The sequence below is a fragment of the Zerene cesonia genome, chromosome 10, assembly GCF_012273895.1.
Source record: "Zerene cesonia ecotype Mississippi chromosome 10, Zerene_cesonia_1.1, whole genome shotgun sequence".
Classification (NCBI taxonomy): Eukaryota; Metazoa; Arthropoda; class Insecta; order Lepidoptera; family Pieridae; genus Zerene; species Zerene cesonia.
In genome coordinates, this window is record NC_052111.1 from 5,948,402 (window position 1) to 5,967,462 (window position 19,061).

At 33.0% G+C, this 19,061-nt stretch overlaps 1 protein-coding gene across 1 annotated transcript in view; it reads right to left on the reverse strand.

Moving 5' to 3' along the window:
- LOC119829595 overlaps window positions 1-19,061 on the reverse strand; it is a 60,079-nt gene that overhangs the window by 15,529 nt on the left and 25,489 nt on the right. Inside the window, exon 2 of the mRNA XM_038352177.1 lies at window positions 15,633-15,804. Coding sequence (XP_038208105.1) covers window positions 15,633-15,804 — 172 coding nt within the window. The remainder of the gene's footprint in view (window positions 1-15,632; window positions 15,805-19,061) is intronic.

Below are 19,061 nucleotides of genomic sequence, written 5' to 3' on the forward strand. Positions count from 1 at the left end.
AATCCAATTATTACAACCTCGCTTACAATTTAACGCTCCATGCTAGTGAATTACGCAGAAATAATACAAAAATAAAGCAAATACTTGAAGAATTGGTCCAAACAATTTATTCCATATTAAGTATAGGTGAAGCCCTACCCACTACCGTCTTGTGGTGGACGGATAGAACGCGGATTAGGCCGGCTTTACCCGCAAGACACTGCCTCATATACGACTATCATAGATATATACAACTATGTTTGCTTACGAGAATGTCTTTTTGAATCGCTGACCTAACAAATTATTAAAGTTTCAATTAAACACCAACAAGTATTCATCTAAATTTACATTTCAATATTTCTTCAAAATATAGGTCTATTTGCAGATTAAAATATTAACAAGTTAATATAAGAAGGTGTGTCATACATTCGTAAATAACCACCATAATTTGAAAAATTTAAAGTGACAAAAATGTTAAAACATATATCTTGATATCTACTCGTTTGCCTTTAAAATACCTATTCAATCCATGAACAAACTTAATATGTACTCTGAACTACAGTTACCTTTAAAATTAGTCGGTTCTCGTAACTCGATTTGGAAAACTGGCTGGATATTGGATTAGAAACAATTTGGAACTAAAGTTTAGCGCCAAGCCGGTTGATAGTTAAATGCATTCGCAAAATGTTCAAAAAAACATGTTAATTTAATAAATTCTGCGGACATGTTTGAATATAATTGTTGATTTTACGATGATTATAATCCTATATGTATGTATATTGTACAATGTTTTCCAAAATTCCATAACACAAACATTTCCTTTAATTTCATTTCATTTCAACCCTGAATTGATCAGACTAATATGAAAATTGACCGATGCTCATGTGAGAACCTGATTTAGAAAAAAAAATTTTCGTAAAATGTTCGTAAGCTGAAAAATTTTGATATTCCCTACAGAGAACATTTCCTAAAAGTTTTGCTTAATTTTTTTAGCAACAAATGTTTACTGGATATTGTATTGATTGGCACCCTTTACCAAAATTCAATAAGAACAGGAAATTTTACCAACTACCTACCGATAATGAATATCGTATCCATACCAACAAACATATAACTGGCGGGATATCAGAGGCAATAATTCCATGAATGTTTGAAGAATAACAAGTTAATATATTAATAAAAATAAATTGGTAAAGCTTAAACTAAACTTATAACAGTGGAGAAAATATTACACTTTTTAACTAATCTAAGTGTTAAACCTCTCTTCATTTAACAGAATTAACTTAATATGGGCAGATGTCCAAGTAAATGTAACATAAATATCTTATTAATTTGAAAGATAGGAAAAATGTTATACATACTAAGCGTGGTAGAGAATCATCGAATTGGCCAAAAAAGCTCGAATAATTAGTAACAATCACGGATAAACTGAACTGCTATCGCACTAATACCGCATAATTCTAAATCAGCGTTGGTTAAAATAGCGTTCAATAATCACAACGCACTTAATGAATGCATTTGAAAAGTTAAAAGCCCATTGTTAGGCCGCAGCCACGCAGAGCGACTAATTAACATCGCGCGGTAATACCGCCCAGTGTAGAAGTGGACTTAGCGGCATTATCGCCTAAATTGTCCTAATGTTTAGTTGCGAGCGGCAGTCATTAGTGATTTTAGATACAAATGTGAATGGACATTGATTGTCAATAATCGTGATATGATATTTTATAGAGGGTGTAAGAATTGTATCGAAAATTAAGTGCTTATTTCAAATAAAGCGCTTTATGTCATAAATAAGTTAAAAATATAAAATCAGTTCATACAATGACCTGATAATTAATATTTTGCGACATATTTTACACAATGTTTATATAAATCGGTATCGCAATACTAATCCTTTGCATCCTCTAATCCTTCTAACATCGCAATGTCAAGATCACGTGCTCGCCGTTACAACGAGAAGGCGGTCAACCTAGGCATCCCCACACCAAAAGATTAATTTTGTATAATACCTATAATAATGACATAAGCCCATTCAAATGGAGGAGTCCATACAAGAGATTAGATTAACGAACATCGAAATTGTGTGCGAACTAAAACGCAGTATTTAGACGACGCAGGCAGACTCGATTTAGTAATTAATTTTACCGCGCGAAGTGCTCCAAATGCACTAGAAACTATAATCCTCATTAAAATGGGAATAGGCGACTATTCATTTTCCCATCAAATATAATTTTGGCTTCTAAACGCGAATATAATTATGTGTTTCAGCGAATCGGATGAACGCAGCGCGGTTCTAATGTACTCATTAAATATCCTAACACATCTTTTCATTGCATTTATATGTGTTTACATTGCGAAATAATTTACTATTATATCTACTCTGACTATGAAATGCAGTTTGTAATTATAATGAAAAAGTTATGTTAAAGTACAAATAGCCGTAGGATATAAGTATTTATATAAAATATATATCTTGTCAAGACACACATGACATGAATTTCAAAACGAACCGAAAACAAAACGCGTATATATTTTAATCGTTTCATACGTGAATAATAATTGCTGCGAAAAGAAATTAAGCACTTATATAAAAGGCAATCCGACGGAATACAATAATACGACGCGATCATTTCATTTTGTTCTCGGGTCGCTCAATTTTTCGCATAACGCACCGTCCGATGAAAACATAAATTAATCTCCTCATTTTTTGCATACAATTTTATATCATTGAGTTCAAATATCTGAATGCGATGCATTTCGCGAAGCGTAATCCCACTTCACAATGATAGATGCGGATTACTTCTGACGAGATTGAATTATTTCATCGTGATAAAGCTGCATTATTTCATTACGTCATAAATGAATGAATTTCGACGACTTAAATTTGAGATTTATATATACGTACGGTAGACATGAATAAAATTCAGAATCAATATAGGACAAGCGTGTTGAGAGCGCCTGTGTCGACGCGATATCCGACACGGGTTGGGATTAAGCGACGTCAAATCCGGGATTAAGCGGGCCGGGATAAAGCGGACCGGTTGAAGCCTGGGTCAGCGGGATTTTGTCCGGGTAATAAAAGTGTCTGCAGCCGATTTAGGCTGAGCCCGCAGGCAATTCGGCTCGGTTACCAATTGCTAGGTAATTTCGTCGTGCGAGTGCGATCTGTCCGCACAAAGCCGTTCTAATGCCCGACAATGGGATTAGCCCAGTGTCGTCCGGCCCTTACAATTTATTGGACGGAATCAGTTGTCCGAATTAAGATCAAATGGAAGATATCTTGACAACGCAGCCAGTGTAATTTCAAGTTCTATTGTTTTACACTTCTATTTGCAATTTACGCAATAGCTATATTTAGTTTCAATTGTTTAGCCCTTGTCTACGCATAACCTATACTTTCAAATTGTCAATAAAATTAACATTATAAATTCTGTTCTATGACGCATTATTTTTAACCCCAAAAATGTAACACGAGGCTTATTATTTCCTTAGTGTGCGCAATTTGCATATATTTATTTAGATAATGAAAGTTTTTCAAACTAATCCACGCTTCGCAATGGCCGCTCTACCATTAGGGGGTACGGTAATCCGGATTGGAGATTCATTAGGCCGAGATTATACTTCATTGAAATTTAGCTTGACGCACGCGTTGTTAAAGTAGCTGTTTAAGTGTATTATTTTTGTATTTTAAGCTTATCATATTAGAAAACATAATAAATACATATTGTATCATGCAAAACTTGAATTTATTCTTATAAAATATAAATCCGACCCGAAATGTAGTCTGGGTGAATAATTGTATTCCCTTACCGCAACTATTCAACACAAAAATATTTCTTCATGTCGAATCAGTACATGGTTCCTGAGTATAGGCGAGTTCAAATAAATAAACAAGCTTTTACGCTTTACATAACATGTATGTATTACTCGATGAAATATCTGAGCACATAGAATTTGTTAATTCCACTAATATCAGCTAACAGCCAATTTATTTGCCCCAGTATCGTTATTAAGGTAAAAAGCCATAATCAAAGGCAACATTATCCTTATTGGATAAGACAGGGGAGATACATCAAACGATAACACGTGCGAACGTAAACAACGCGAATATATCGCGAATGAAAGCTCACGTCGTTAGGGATATTTATTTATTTCATATATCACGTATTCATTGCAATTTTTCTATGGAATCCGATAAAATTACAGCTATAGGTTTCTTTCGCAATGCCTGTTGCTAAGTAGACCTGGAACTGTGGTGCGAAACGAAAGAGAAGGGAAAACATATTGGTAGAATAGTATACAATATTGATGTATAATAAATTTAAGAGTGAAACAGAAAACGAATCGTATTTACATTTTACTTAAAATGCACGCATACAAAATTTTCACAGAAAATACTATAAATTAATTTGATGAAACAAAGATTAAAACACAAAACCTGGCATACAGAATATTCAAAAACCAGCGCATAATCCGTAGTCGGAGCTTATCTCTTTATACGCGCCGGTCCGGATTACAGCGTCCACCAGGTTATCCCGGTATAAAATATAATACTCCACGAATATACGAGTATGTTATAATAATTTTCCCTTTTCACAACCTACCACTGACCGAAAGAAATCTGCTTTATTCGGTGCATCAAAAACAAGCTTTTCATTTCAGATAAACAATATCGCCTATCTCTACCTATATTCATCAATATCAATATTAAGTACCCACATTTAATACTATACAGACATCTCAAAAGTTTGTTTGTATGTTTTAACATCGAATCTCTGTAACCACTGGTCCGATATAAAATATTTCACTTGTATATACATGAACCCTGCCTGCTGTAGAGTATATACAACTGGCAGAGTAGGCGAAAATTATCGCTGAACTTCGTCTCAAACAAATCTGATATTGAGCAAAATATATTTTAGAGTGAACTATGTCCAAAAAAGTTCTTAAGCAATGGAAGCAATGTTTACATTTTGGCAGCATAGGAAGTAATGAATAGCAATAAAAATACTAGTGAATTGGATCTTTCACATGACTGCAATCCTCCCTTTAAATGTAGTCAGATTAATGGATTAAGCAGAAGATTATAAATAATTGTCTGCTGTGCAAAGACCCGTACACGCGTGTTTCCACAGATAATGTTTATCGTTAAATAATTATTTATTGTGAATAGCTTCGAATTATTTATTTATTTATACTCTTGATTGTACAATGCATACATAGGAAAAAAGCACACACAAAAACATTATTCGTACAATTGGCGGCCTTATTACTTTGAAGCGATTTCTTCCAGACTAACTTGTACTTGCGAATTATCTAGAGATTTCAGATTTCATTTAGAGATATAACCTATATGTACTACCTAAGGAGGACATACATTCATATTTACTAAGTTTTCACAGAATTGGATGCTATTTTGTTATTTCGAACCATTTACACTGTATAACATCCCTCACTAATTTTAAAAACACGAAAAATGTTGATAAAGGTATATGCTTGTACGACTACCCGCTAATACGCGGGACCCTATCGTAGGTCGCGGTTCTACCCCAGTGTACAGTTCATTGACTATCCAAATCCGAAGCGATTACATAAAAAATAAACCTTACCTTCTCGTATTAGAGTTGCTTTTGAAATGTGGGTTACTATAGTTATACCTTGCTATTGAAAATCGTAGATAAGTCGGCGGATTTGCTAAGTAACCGAAAAAAGTACAAATAACCTAGTATTTTTATGTTGCCCTGCATCGTTTGCGTAATCATACGTTCAAATAGTTTATTCAACATTGATAACAAATTATTCACGCTATATTTTTATTTATTCTCATACTAGCTGCGCCCCACGGTTACACCCGTATCCAGTAGGAATATCGGGATAAAAAGTTGCCTATACGTTATTCCAGTTATCCAGCTGTCTACGTACCAAATTTCATTTCAATCGGTTCAGTAGTTTTTGCTTGAAAGAGTTACAGAAATACACATCCTTACAAACTTTCGCATTTATAATATTAAAGTAAGTAGGAAGTAGTATAGTACCTAAGTAGGATAAGGATAAGGAAGGATATTTATTATAGGAAGGATAGGAAAGATAGGATCATAGGATAGGATTAAAAACATGTTAATGTGTTTAATGTAATTTAAAGAACACGTGAAGTAGATATGGCTGCTCAATATGAGATCCCGTTTACATTATTGGGGTCGCCATAATTTTGTGTACCGGTACTAACATCATTACTGGATACTTGAAAAACACGTTGTAAGACGTAATTTTGAAGCATACAGATGTCTTCATTAACCAAAATCAGTGACAATAGTAGATAATAAATAAATAAATGAAGTTATATATGTATACTTCATATAGATTATATGAAAAAATATTATGCGTATAAATGAGAAATTTTAAATTAATGTCGGATATAAAATGGGGTAGTAATTATTCGTAATTTGTCGGCAGAAATAAAATTAATTAATTAGTACTGTTGAATTATTAAGTAAAATTTTTTGAAGGTTAGGCTAAATTTAATCGCTTTATAGACAAAATTACTATGCTGAGTGTTTATAAAATATAATTTTACAATAAAATATGCATCCATCCATTTATAATTCTCAAGGTGAAGCTTTATTAATTCTAGTAATGTTTATTTATAGCTCATTTATTTTAAATATGATTGAAAGTAAATAGGTCATCCGATTTATTTCTTATTTGCATCAGAGAGAAAATACTTTAAAACGGCTCAAAAATACAAAGCATGTAAGAACAAAATAGCTTATTAATTTGTAAACTAATTTATAAGAAAATAAATAAAAAAGTAACCTAATTTTTAAAAGATATAATACTTATAGTACATAAACAAATATATGTACTTAAAATAGTGAATAAATAGAAATAAATCAATTATAGATTTAAAACTCGAAAACCAGTTACATAACAAAGGAAAGAAAAAGGATACTTATAACTTTTTATCCCCATCCTCACAATCTGATAGCTCACACTTAAAATGGAACGCAATAAATTCGTAAATGCAAACGGGACAAAAACCTAATGATTATTCAGCGTTAATTGGAAAGTATAATGAATACGCGCCAACAAACTAAAGGCTTTCATTAGTTTTTATTTACACTGCTATAGTTAATATTCTTAATAGCCGTTATCTTATTTGCATGTATGTGGAACTTTAAATAATGCTGGATTGCGATTGAATATTCAATAAAGCTTCTCATAGTACAGTTGTAGACAGTTTGTCTGTTAATAAATTAAAATTCATCATGATGCATTATACAGCTTTAAACCTTTTCTTTTGATTTAAAGTATAGAAGAAGAGTATTTAAGGTTTCTAATATGAGAACAATACATAATACATTTTATTTGTCATAAATCATAATAGGCGGCATGGTCCATCCAGAGATAATCGCATGTGTCTCGCTCTTACACTACGACTGTATCTGCAAATCCTATCCCCGTCTCGCTCTAATCCCTTATTTGAATCTTATCAGATCTTAGGAGATATACCGCGGTAGTGGTCGCATACACGTTAGTTGTAAGATTATCCGCCAGGGATGTCCATATATTAAATAAATGCTTTTAATTAATTATATCTTCTATACACCTTTGAAATCGATTTGAAGCAAAATTATGATTATTACTTAAATAATTTGTATCTTAATAAAAATGCACTTATTGATTATTGTACGTAGCTCAAGTATGTAACAACTATTTACTGGTCCATCAAAAACTTAAAAAATATGAAACACAACACACTGCACTGCACTGCACTTCCACCTACCGAGCTACCACGCAAAAATCAGGTATCATCTTAGCGCAGCCCTATTAACCCAGCGTTTATTAAAGGCTCGTCCACACTAAATCCGCGATTAATGGCCAATGGACGCGCGATTGAAGCTAAATTTATGTTTCTGCACGTCGACAGATTACGTTGACACTGGAGGGACGTACGCAGCTGGCGTAATCCGCCTTAAGCGATCCGAAGATTTCCAATTTGAAATGTTGCCTACACCTGCTTCACTCGAATTCATTCATATAAATATAGATTAGCCAACGCAGTTTATATTTAGTCAAAGGCTTATTAATAAAAAAAGATTACTATTACACTGATTTATAAATGGTAGGAGGAAACTGACGGCCACGATCGTGGGTTCGTAGGATATTCAATTGACGAAATGACTACAAAAAGCATAATAATTAAGGGAATAAAGTCCAACATAATTGTTTAGCTGTTTAAATGAACGTAACGAGACGTTTTATAGGCCTATACCTTTAACGTAATAAGGTAATATTCCTAACCCTTTGTAGAGATTAAGATTTTGCTAAGGGCGGGTGTAAGCAAACCCCACCAGACGGGGTCCAGACCCTTTGTCGTTCACTTCTATGGTTTTTACGATGCTTAGGCGAAGGGATAAATGTTATAATATTTATTACATTCCACTTAAGCGGGGCCTTTAGCTTGTATACTTTTAATCCATCTGAGCTGCATAAAATATAAAGTAAAGAAAACTTAATTAAATCTACAAAGAGTTTGATTTAAATCAAACAGAACCCATATATTTATCAAGGCGTTGTAGAGAAAAAAGATGATATTTCTCAAATTAATTTGTAAAACGCATCCAAAAATATTGCATAAAAATCATTCATCATCAGCCTACATTTTTGCTAACTGAATGGACTCAGTCCTGCTATGAGGGAGGCCATAATCCACCGCGCTAGCCAAGTGCGGCTTGGCAGATGTCACATGTCGCCGAACTGTTGTTACTCATACATGACGATTTCCTCACGAGGTTTTCCTTCGCCATGAACAGCAGTGATGTGAAAGAAATAAATTGAAAAATCAATTTATTGCTCGCCTGATTTCGAACCCATGACTTTTCAACTGAGGTTCTATCTACTGAGCCACCACTGCTCTGTCTATAAAAATCATTAGCAAGTATATTATTAGGTTCAGCTGCAACCCGGTTAAGTCGATCTTGACAAATGTCCCGGATCATCCGTTCGCATCCGTGAATCGACTTATCGATCCATATCAGGCTTAGTTGATTGCTTCTTTATTGCGACCGGATTAAATACAGCTGAAGGTAAAGTACTCACAAATGTACTTAAAAGCATTTCATTTGTTTTAGTTTTCTACTTCTTATTAGGATGAAATGTGGTGATGTTGAATTACATGTTATAATCCGCAATTTGAATAAAACAGTAGCTAGATATGTTTTCCTATTTCACCGAGGAATGGTAGCCGAATTCGTAGCGTACTGCGTATTTATATTAGAACACATACATACGTATATTCAACTATCTGTGTATGTTGTGACACGAGCACACAGGCAAGGTTAAAACATTGTATAAAACGCTCACACAGCCGGATATAATCTCGTGTCCGTGTGTGCGTTAAGCTGAATGCAAGCCACAAATTGGGCTCAAGTGCAAGGGATAATCTCCCTATGATTGATGAAGCAGCCGCCAGCCACCCTTCTTATCTTTGTTCCTCGCTGTCTTACGAATATGCCTTATGACAAAATGTAATGCTTGATTTAAAGTTTAATTTAATGTCGCTAAAATTAAATTCAATGAGCTTTGGAAATAATACACTTTCGGTATCATAAGTATTTTATAACAATTGCTCTGTTATTAATCATATGGACTTAAATATATGTTTTCTTCAATCTTTAGCTACAACTTTACCTTAATTATAGATTTTTTACGCATCCTTAAAAGCTTCATCAAAAGTGAAATGAGATTTTGTGTATGTCACGTAACAGGTTTCATAATATAAAAATAAAACGTAAAAACACGAAAACAAACTATTGCAGTAAACTCGGATTTAAAATCAAAACACGAATGACCCCGTGTAAACAACAAAGTAACGCGACAATCGCTCTTACACTAGATATACATATGTGCTATAATAGCGTGTAGCATGAAAGTTTTTACTATGGTAGAAATCTATAGGATAATCCCGAAGGATCAAGCCGGCGGTAATGCCTGTGGGATAAACAGGCTTACCGCCTGTAACATACGAACGTATTGCGTTTTCAGTAGACAAATACAGTTAAATCAAAGCGAAATTGAATTTTAGCTATACTATTAAATATTCATATATCGTTTTATATTTTCATGTGAATGACCTATATTTGTTAAATATAGTTTATATCATTAGACATTTTAATTAATGATGAGGAAGAAGTTTGTCGCATACAGTTTTACATATTAATATATTATAGTTTTAAAAATAGCTTTCTTCAGACGCATTAGCCTTGAAAATATCCAATAATCAATAAAAAACAAACTGGATCCGAAATTTAATATCATAATTCATAACACTATCAAGATTGATTATAAAGCACCGCGTCTGAAAATGTATATTGACCATTAAAAATATACACTAATCTAATAAATAATTATCCTACGCCTGTTTCTAACTATATCTATTTACTACGCATCCGCAAGACTTATTTTACAAAGTTAATATATATTTATGTTCAAAAGAGCAAGTACAGTTTCTTGCAGGCTTTTCTCTGTAGAAACTGTTTTCCGAACCGGTGGTAAATCATTATATTTCTGTATCATGACGATTCAAAAGCGCTTCTGAACAAAGTCTAGTTGAATACATATAAATTGAGTTTGAGTATGACTTTGTAGGCTTTTACAACGCTTAGTATTATGGTCCATATTTTCCATTTTACACCAGATAATTCATATAAACTTCCAGGTAAAAAAATGTCAAACAACTTTCACATCTGAAAGTCATAAAATTCCAATCAGCACAAGCAGTTTGTACCATTCGAATGCATCTTCGTCTTATTAGAATACGCAAAGATCGACTCCGATTCTTAGCTCCAGCTTAGCTTAGCGGTAACAAAGGAATAAACGGGTATATAGCACATACAGAGCTTACTGGTTTGATCCGGATGAAACCAGATTAGGTAGCCGCTGCCCACCGCCCGGGATACATCTCCTACGGGATTACGAAAATCCGGATTTACTTGAATAACTTGCTCGGGATTTACATTGTAATCGCCTTCTAGGTAATAGAATTTCGGATGTGTTATATTGGAATAAAAACACGCCTTACACAAGTTTTTCGTTAGTGCTTTAGTATTTATTAGTACGAAAAATGTTCTAAGTGTTAAATTTTTGTTACAATAATATTATACTAACTTGTTGAACATTGCTAATATGCTTATTTTCTTATAAGAATTTAAAATGTAAAGGGGAGGAGGTCATCCTAAGCGTGTGCATGTTACAGACGTTGATCAAATACTTATACACCCGCGTAAGTCCGTATCCCGTAGGAATATCGGGATAAAAAGTAGCCTTTATGTTATTCCAGTTGTCCAGCTATCTACGTACCAAATTTCATTGCAATTGGTTTAGTAGTTTTTGCTTGTAAGAGCAACAAACACACACATCCTTACAAACTTTCGCATTTACAATATTAGTAGGATGGTATTTTAACCGTTACTATGCTTCGTTTAAAATATTGTTTAGAAGCTAAGAATCATACTAAAACAACATAAATTGTTACAAAATAAATATGTCATATGCAAAGCATATACTTTTGTCTATCTATAAACAGATAAATCAATCAGCTTTGATTAGATTTAAAAAACTTATGGTAATATAATGAAGAGTTTAACAGGTTATAAACTTACAGCAAACATAACGGATGCGGATTAGTGGGCTCCAGGGTCAAACGTCCGTTTTATAGATTGTCATAATCACGATTATCTTTTAAAATATGAATCCCATTTAGTTATAATGTACGTAATATGCTAATATTAATTTATGATAATACTACCAATTGAAATTCTTTTTTTTATTAAAAAACATAATTTATAAAATAACGAAACTGTTTGTGATGTACGTAATTTATTACCAAGAGTGACGTGCTATATAAAAGAATTGTCAACTTTCCCGCGCAAAAAGATCTAGTTATTTTTTAAAGAACAAATTCGAATAAAGAACAACAAACAAAAAATTCATAACATAAGATACCGAGTCCAACACGAAAATTCTAAATTCAAACATTACAGATTATATAGAGATTGAATCCATCTCTTTGTCAACACATACTGAAGTGTAGCACACACGGATACACGTACGTGTATGGATCAGGACTAAGCCGGATTACTCAACCGTCGGATCTGGATTGTATCCTGAGGTCGAAAATATTATAGATTTTCGCGAACGAAAAATGTTCTACAGTTTTAATTTTCACTAAACAAGAAAAACAGCCGAAAGCGAATACTGTGTAATTTATAATTTTCACAGCTTCCTGATTTTATGATTATGACATTTAATGACAAAAAACGTATAAAATGGTATTTCGGAAAGTGTTAAATAGGCAATCAGCCTTTAACAATTACTTATATTCACAATATTAGTACCTCAGTAATATTATATGACTGTTTAGATTAAAAAAAAATCAATAAAGGGACTATTTTACAATGTAACCAATTAGAAAAAAAATGAAGACCTATAGACAGTCAACCTTTTCGTGTATGTTTGTAACGTTATGAATTACAAATAAAAAAAAGATGATTAAAAAAATTTAATAAAAATTGCTATTTTACATACATTTATGACATTATATATGTACATAGCGGTAAACTACAATTTTATAGGCATTTCATCAAGTTAATCTCAGGCCAGGCTTTGCAATAATATTCGGCTTAAAACTGAACACTATTACTCGTAATATAAATCGATAGGACGTACAGGCTGCCGCGATTATCCGGATGAACCGGGCCGGATCAGCCTCGTGTCGCCCGAAGATAAAACGGGACTACCCTCCCTTCACTACGGAGTTTGGATTGGTAATACGTAACACGTATGCTTGTATGCTCAACTATTTCGAATTAAATTAAAAATCGAATCGAAAACAGTTTTTAATTTTATTACAAACGCGAGTTAAGTTTAATCCTATACTATAAGAATTTGCTAATATGTAAGTTAGTTTCGCGCGTGTAAGTACTTAAGCTAATTAGATAACATTTAGATGGAAATGATCTTATTACAATGGATAATCGTTTTGGTAATTTTTTTGTACATATAACATTTTTATATTCATAGATATCTACAGATGACATTCTTCTGGTTTGTTCGGTGCAGGAAGTAATAGAAACTTTACTACCACGAATATTATTAAGAGGACATATTAAAATTATTATTTTTAAGCATGCAAGATTAATTATAAAATTTGCTAAAGCACTTCTTATCTCAGTATAATCTGATACCAAATACTAATATTTTCCATATTCAAATTAGTTATTTTTTTATTTTATGTTAATAATATCAAAAATAGTATACTTATAACTTATTTATCATTATATCATCTGTTGGAAATATAATGGTATTTAAAAAAAATATGAATAATTATTATGATCTGTTCAATTTAACTCCCTTATCAGATACCTTGATCTCATACGTGCTTCATTTTTAAATGTCATTATTTTAATTCAGAAACGTTAAATGCAAAATTATTATTTACAATACACCGTATGCTTTATTCAAAATAAAAATTCCGTACAATAAAAAAAATAAATCGGCTTATCTATATAAAACCGGCTTAATTCGTATGATGAAGCGTCAGCAAATAAAAACACTATTACAAAAATTATATATATCTTTTATGATTTAACAAGTAATTCACAATAAAATCATTGGTGATTTGCGGAGCGGATTGGTGGATTGGTGGAGCTATCATATTTCAATATTATTACGAATAAAAATAAAAGAATTTTATAACTTGTTAATCGAATAATAGTCTAATTATTTTTACATATGTGTAATCGTTAGAATTTTGTTTTAATTTTTCAAGATATATGATAGAGGTTCGATCGAATCGAAAACAAAAACAAACAAACAAATAGGCAAGGCAAAAGATATTATAAATAAGTTAAAAATGTTGACTGCTGTCGGTACACAGGTACGAATTGACAAAAAGATATATCTACACCGGAGTATAATCCGAGGGGCATTGTGCAATCGCTAATCGGCGCGGATCGACGCAGTCGACTTGAAATTAATAATGATTTATACCAACCGATTAGAGGCATTAGGTATTAACTCGCCACCGTGTCTTTGGCGGGCCACGTGATGTATGTAATTTCTACGAGTATATTATTCTTATCTTTTATTCGATGTACCGAGCCTTAATCCTTTTATTTAATACTGAAATTTGCATGTATAATATGACAGGTGATACTTAAAGCTAATCGGACGAACGGAGCTTAACGCTCTTTGTAAACGATAAGTAGGGAAATTAAATTATGTTTATCTATTTTATACATCTTAGAAAAACTTCGCATGTTCGCGAGCGATTCCAAAAGGAACGTTTTATGGGAAAATGTTATATCTTTTGTATTCAGTGACTTTTCTCAGATTGGAAATTGCGTCTCTAGATTACTGGTAACATTCTTATTTTTTTTTATAACCGTGCACTTTTTATTATTTTAAACACAGTCTGTATTCGTAAAAGAAGTGTTATATTCGTATTGTTCTTGAATGTGTTGCGCAATGTTTGTGTGAGTGTGTATAGCGGCTTAAGCTTTGTACGCGCCTTACGGCCAGACGGGATGTCCCGGATTAGATTTAAGGGGTAAAAGAACTTGAAAGGGATAGACATAGATAGATTTACTATATAGTGACAGGGACAAAAGATCAGAGATTTAGAGATTATGATTCATAAAGAGCAGAGAATGAATGGAAAATTATAACGGAGGGAATCAACGTAGGGAATTAAGGCGCACGTTCAATGTTATGAATTCGTGTCATTTTGGATTTCATGGAGAATGCGTTCCTGATCTCTGCATTGAGGACCTTCATTAACTATTACATCGTGAATTAAATTTAAGTAATATATCTATTCCAGACAAATGAATATACATCAGAAAATAACGCATTTTCTTAGATATAAATTAGACATATGTTCATGATTAAAAATATATGTTTTGCTGTTTTTTACGACTGTTATTAATTTGTTTATACTGGACAATATAGATTGATAGATACATGAAAGTATTATTAAGTGAACCTTGCCTAAGCGAATACAAATATTTTCAGACGAGAGAAATATGTCAACCGTACCTAATGCATGTTATGTTCAACGCATCTGGAATTTTGAAATAAAACTGACGTCGGTCAAATTGTAAGATATCATTAAATCAATTAAAGAGGAGATTAAGGCAAAGATGAGATCGAACAAAGAGTGCGAGGGGACCGCGCGTGACGACGAATAAACGGTGCATTGGGCGCTTTTTGTACAGAGATTATCGTAGTTCAGTATTATCCTTCTGATGGCATTGATACTATTTCTTTTGGACACACGTTCGTTTTGAAGACCACCGTTCCGAAGTTATAGTTTGGTATTAAATTATTAATAGACGTGTTTTTTCACATATTGTAATAAAATATACGAAAACATTTAATTATTGATTATAATATTTAAATAGTATTACTATCGTATCTAATTTTAACACTATTATTAGTTTCTTTTCGTGTTCTATTTTTAGTTTTCTAGTATAACGGACTAATGACACAGAAAAAAATTATAATAATTTGCTTTATTGAGTCTCACGCACTCATACTGTTCACATTCTAACTAAGGAGAGTACGACTAATAATCCAGAAACTTCTTTACTAACCAGTAATGCCTTTATTCAGTATGTTATTGAATGCCTCCTTCTTCGGCGACAGATGCGGCGTGTGCAAGGGCCGCTCATGGTGCACGGGCGCGGAGGGCGGGCGAGGCACCGCGCGCTCCTCTGGCGAACGGCGCGGCGGCGTCTTGCTGCGACGGATTTCTGATGATAGACTCTGTAACAATATAGACGGTTATACAATACCAATTGAGAGAAGCCAGCTTTTTTTAAAGGATTTCTTTCGATGTCTCAAATAGTAAGACACGTGTGGATATATTCTGATAGTGTGTATGCAACTCGAATCAAATAACACACACAATGTATGCTTGCATAATTATTGTATATAAAAATGCAGTGGGTATAATACAAATTCTAATCTAAGAAAAGTCGAACCACTTAAGACAAAGAGATTCAAATTGGACACTTGTATATTGCGTCAGTAGCATTCATGAGCCGCACTGATTACGCTCATTGAACGATTGAGGCTCCACAATATGGCGATTGGTGAATCTGAGCTTTAATAAGGTTAAACAGAATAGATAAAAACACTGACAGACAGACGCTCATATAAATATTGTTACTAATTGACTTGAAAATGGTAAATGATAAACTTTTTATACAGTTATGTGAAAATTATTAAAGAAAATAGAGAAGTTTATTTCATTTGTGTGAATAAGCACATTTTTTTCGAACCAAATTGTGTAATTTTTGAATAATTATATTACTACCACAAACAACTAATCTTTGACAGTTAATTTGAATAGGTACATAAAGCGCGCGTAAATGGATCATGCAATTAATACTTCCAAAGCTTTTGACGAAATATTAGTACTGAATTCGATTGTAAGGAGTACAGTTTCAGAAAATTTTAAGAATGTACCGTACCAACCGTATTCCCATGCTAAAATAGTTTCCATAATTAAATATTAATATTTTTGACAATCTAGGATGAATTACATTTTACAATTGGATAGCCCACACAGAAATCGATAAAATTGAAAAGTCGCTGCAAACTGCACAGCAACCCTTGTAACAAGGAAGGCAATAAGAGGCCATAGAATCGTCGATTCGCGCCACAGATCTGTCTAATATCATATTGGAATTTGTGATGCCGTTTGACCCCTGTTAACCTAGATTACGCTTCTCGGCGCCTGATTCGTCCTCCCAGCATGATTGTGTTGTGACACAAACTGTAATGTATTATGTGTTAACTCTTGCAATCACGGCTAGCACCACAATTACAATGGATACGTTCGCCGAACCTACAATTTATTTCGTACAATTCGATGTCTTTTAAGTAATAAATGGATGGGTTAAATGGCTATACGTTTGAAGAGTTTCGATTGAAGAGATTTGTATTTATACTTTAATGACATTATATTGAAAAAAAAAATATTAACATTTGTTTAGATTGCATATGAATAGTGATGTTGAACAAGATTATAATGTGTACACCAAGATATCATGGATCAGTAAGTAACGTTTTAGTACCAAATTATAAAACAGTTGGAATGGTTGAGAATGTACGTTTGTTATCAAAACATACTAATCAATAGACCTTTAAACATCTTCTCATTTTGTTTACCTACCTTACTTACTAGTACACATACATATATCGAAAACAAATTTAACACTTCTTTGTTTTATACCCTGCCTATATGATAACATGCTTCCGCTTAAATATTTACTTTAAATATATAGCGTGGGAGTAATTGATTTGGGTGCTATCATTGTTAATATCATATTTATCAAACATTGTTTCAATAATCAATTAATTTATAAAAACAACCAATATTATGACATAAACAAAAAAATATCTTTGTAGTTAATATTACAAAAAACCCAATAAAATTGTTAATTTTGACATAAAATTGACATACAAAAATCATAGATATAAATATATTACATATATCAAGTGACTTACGTGTAACAAGGTGTCTTGCAAAAAGTTCTCCTCAGTATACGCGTTTGAAATAATGCGCATTCGTTTCATAACAATTTAATAATTAATACGAAAAACTCATAAATACGTAATTAAACACGCCTTCCCCGCTTTAGCAAACAGAGCTCAACGCTGTCAGTTAATATAATCTTCGAATGTCACGTAAGATCATTAGGAATAATACACTTTTCTCTATTTACCAACTTATCTCATGATATTGTTTAAACAATGTATTTGTGCTACTGTGACACACTAGTATGGAAATCTTTGCAAATATGTGATGTCGCTTCGATTTTCATTACAAGGTACTGAACGTCAAGTAAAGTTTAACTGGTGAATAATAGGCAAAAGAAATGGAGTTAATTGTACCTTAATTTAACAGAAGGCTAATTAGTAATAGAGATAACATAGAGGCTAATAAGTTTTCTTTTATATAAGCTATTTTATATGTGTAATTGAAAACAGTTAAAAAGTACCATCATCATCAGCCCATATATGTTCCCACTGGTGGGACACAGGCCTCCTATGAGGGTTCAGGCCATAATCCACCACGCTGGCCAAGTGCGGGTTGGCAGATATCACATGTCTTCGAACTTTTGATTCTTGGACATGCCGGTTTCCTCACGATGTTTTCCATCACCGTTTTAAGCAGTGGTGATGTTATCTACATGCGCAGATAAATTGAAAAATCAATTAATTTCCTGCTCGCCCACCTGTCTCGAACCCCGACTTATCGATTTTGAAGTCCGAGGCCACCACCACCATTGAGCCACCGCTGCTTAAGTTAAAAACTATGGATCGTAATAATTTATTCTCTTACTGTATGTCAAGTTATTAGTAAATAATTGCTTAAACTTAGAACAGATGAACTCGAATCAGAATATTACAATCAGGTAACATACGGACATCTTTATGATATAGATTATGATTAAGATATCTAAAGTTTGAAATGGGAAACAAATGGAATGTTTTGATTATAATGATCAAATCTAACAACTGATAGTCGCTAATAAGCGCCCTTGGATGGAATTATCCAATGCTTTCATTGCCGCAAATTAATAACATATATCGATTTCAAATAATTACTATGTTAAATAATGAGCAATGGAAAAAAGTTTATTAACTTTATTTTTAGTTTAAATTTTTATCTATTAGGTAGACCATATATTTTATACTGCATTGGATTTTAATAAATGTAATTTTCTTAACAAATAACAAAGTAACAGTTAAATAGCTGAGAACATATTTTACTAGCGTTCCGCCCTGGCTTCGCCCCTACATATGTTGCCAATAGTAAAAGTTATTTCAAATCGGTCCAGCTTCTCTTTATCTGATCGCACATAACTGATGGATAGGTGATGATTGGTTTGAAACGTTTACAGAGGTAGGGTCGCAGCTAATACGTTACCCGCTTTTAAGGAAAGGATAGACGACGGGGATTTAGGAACGTACTGGGAAGGGTGAGGAAAGGGATATGGCCTACGGAACGG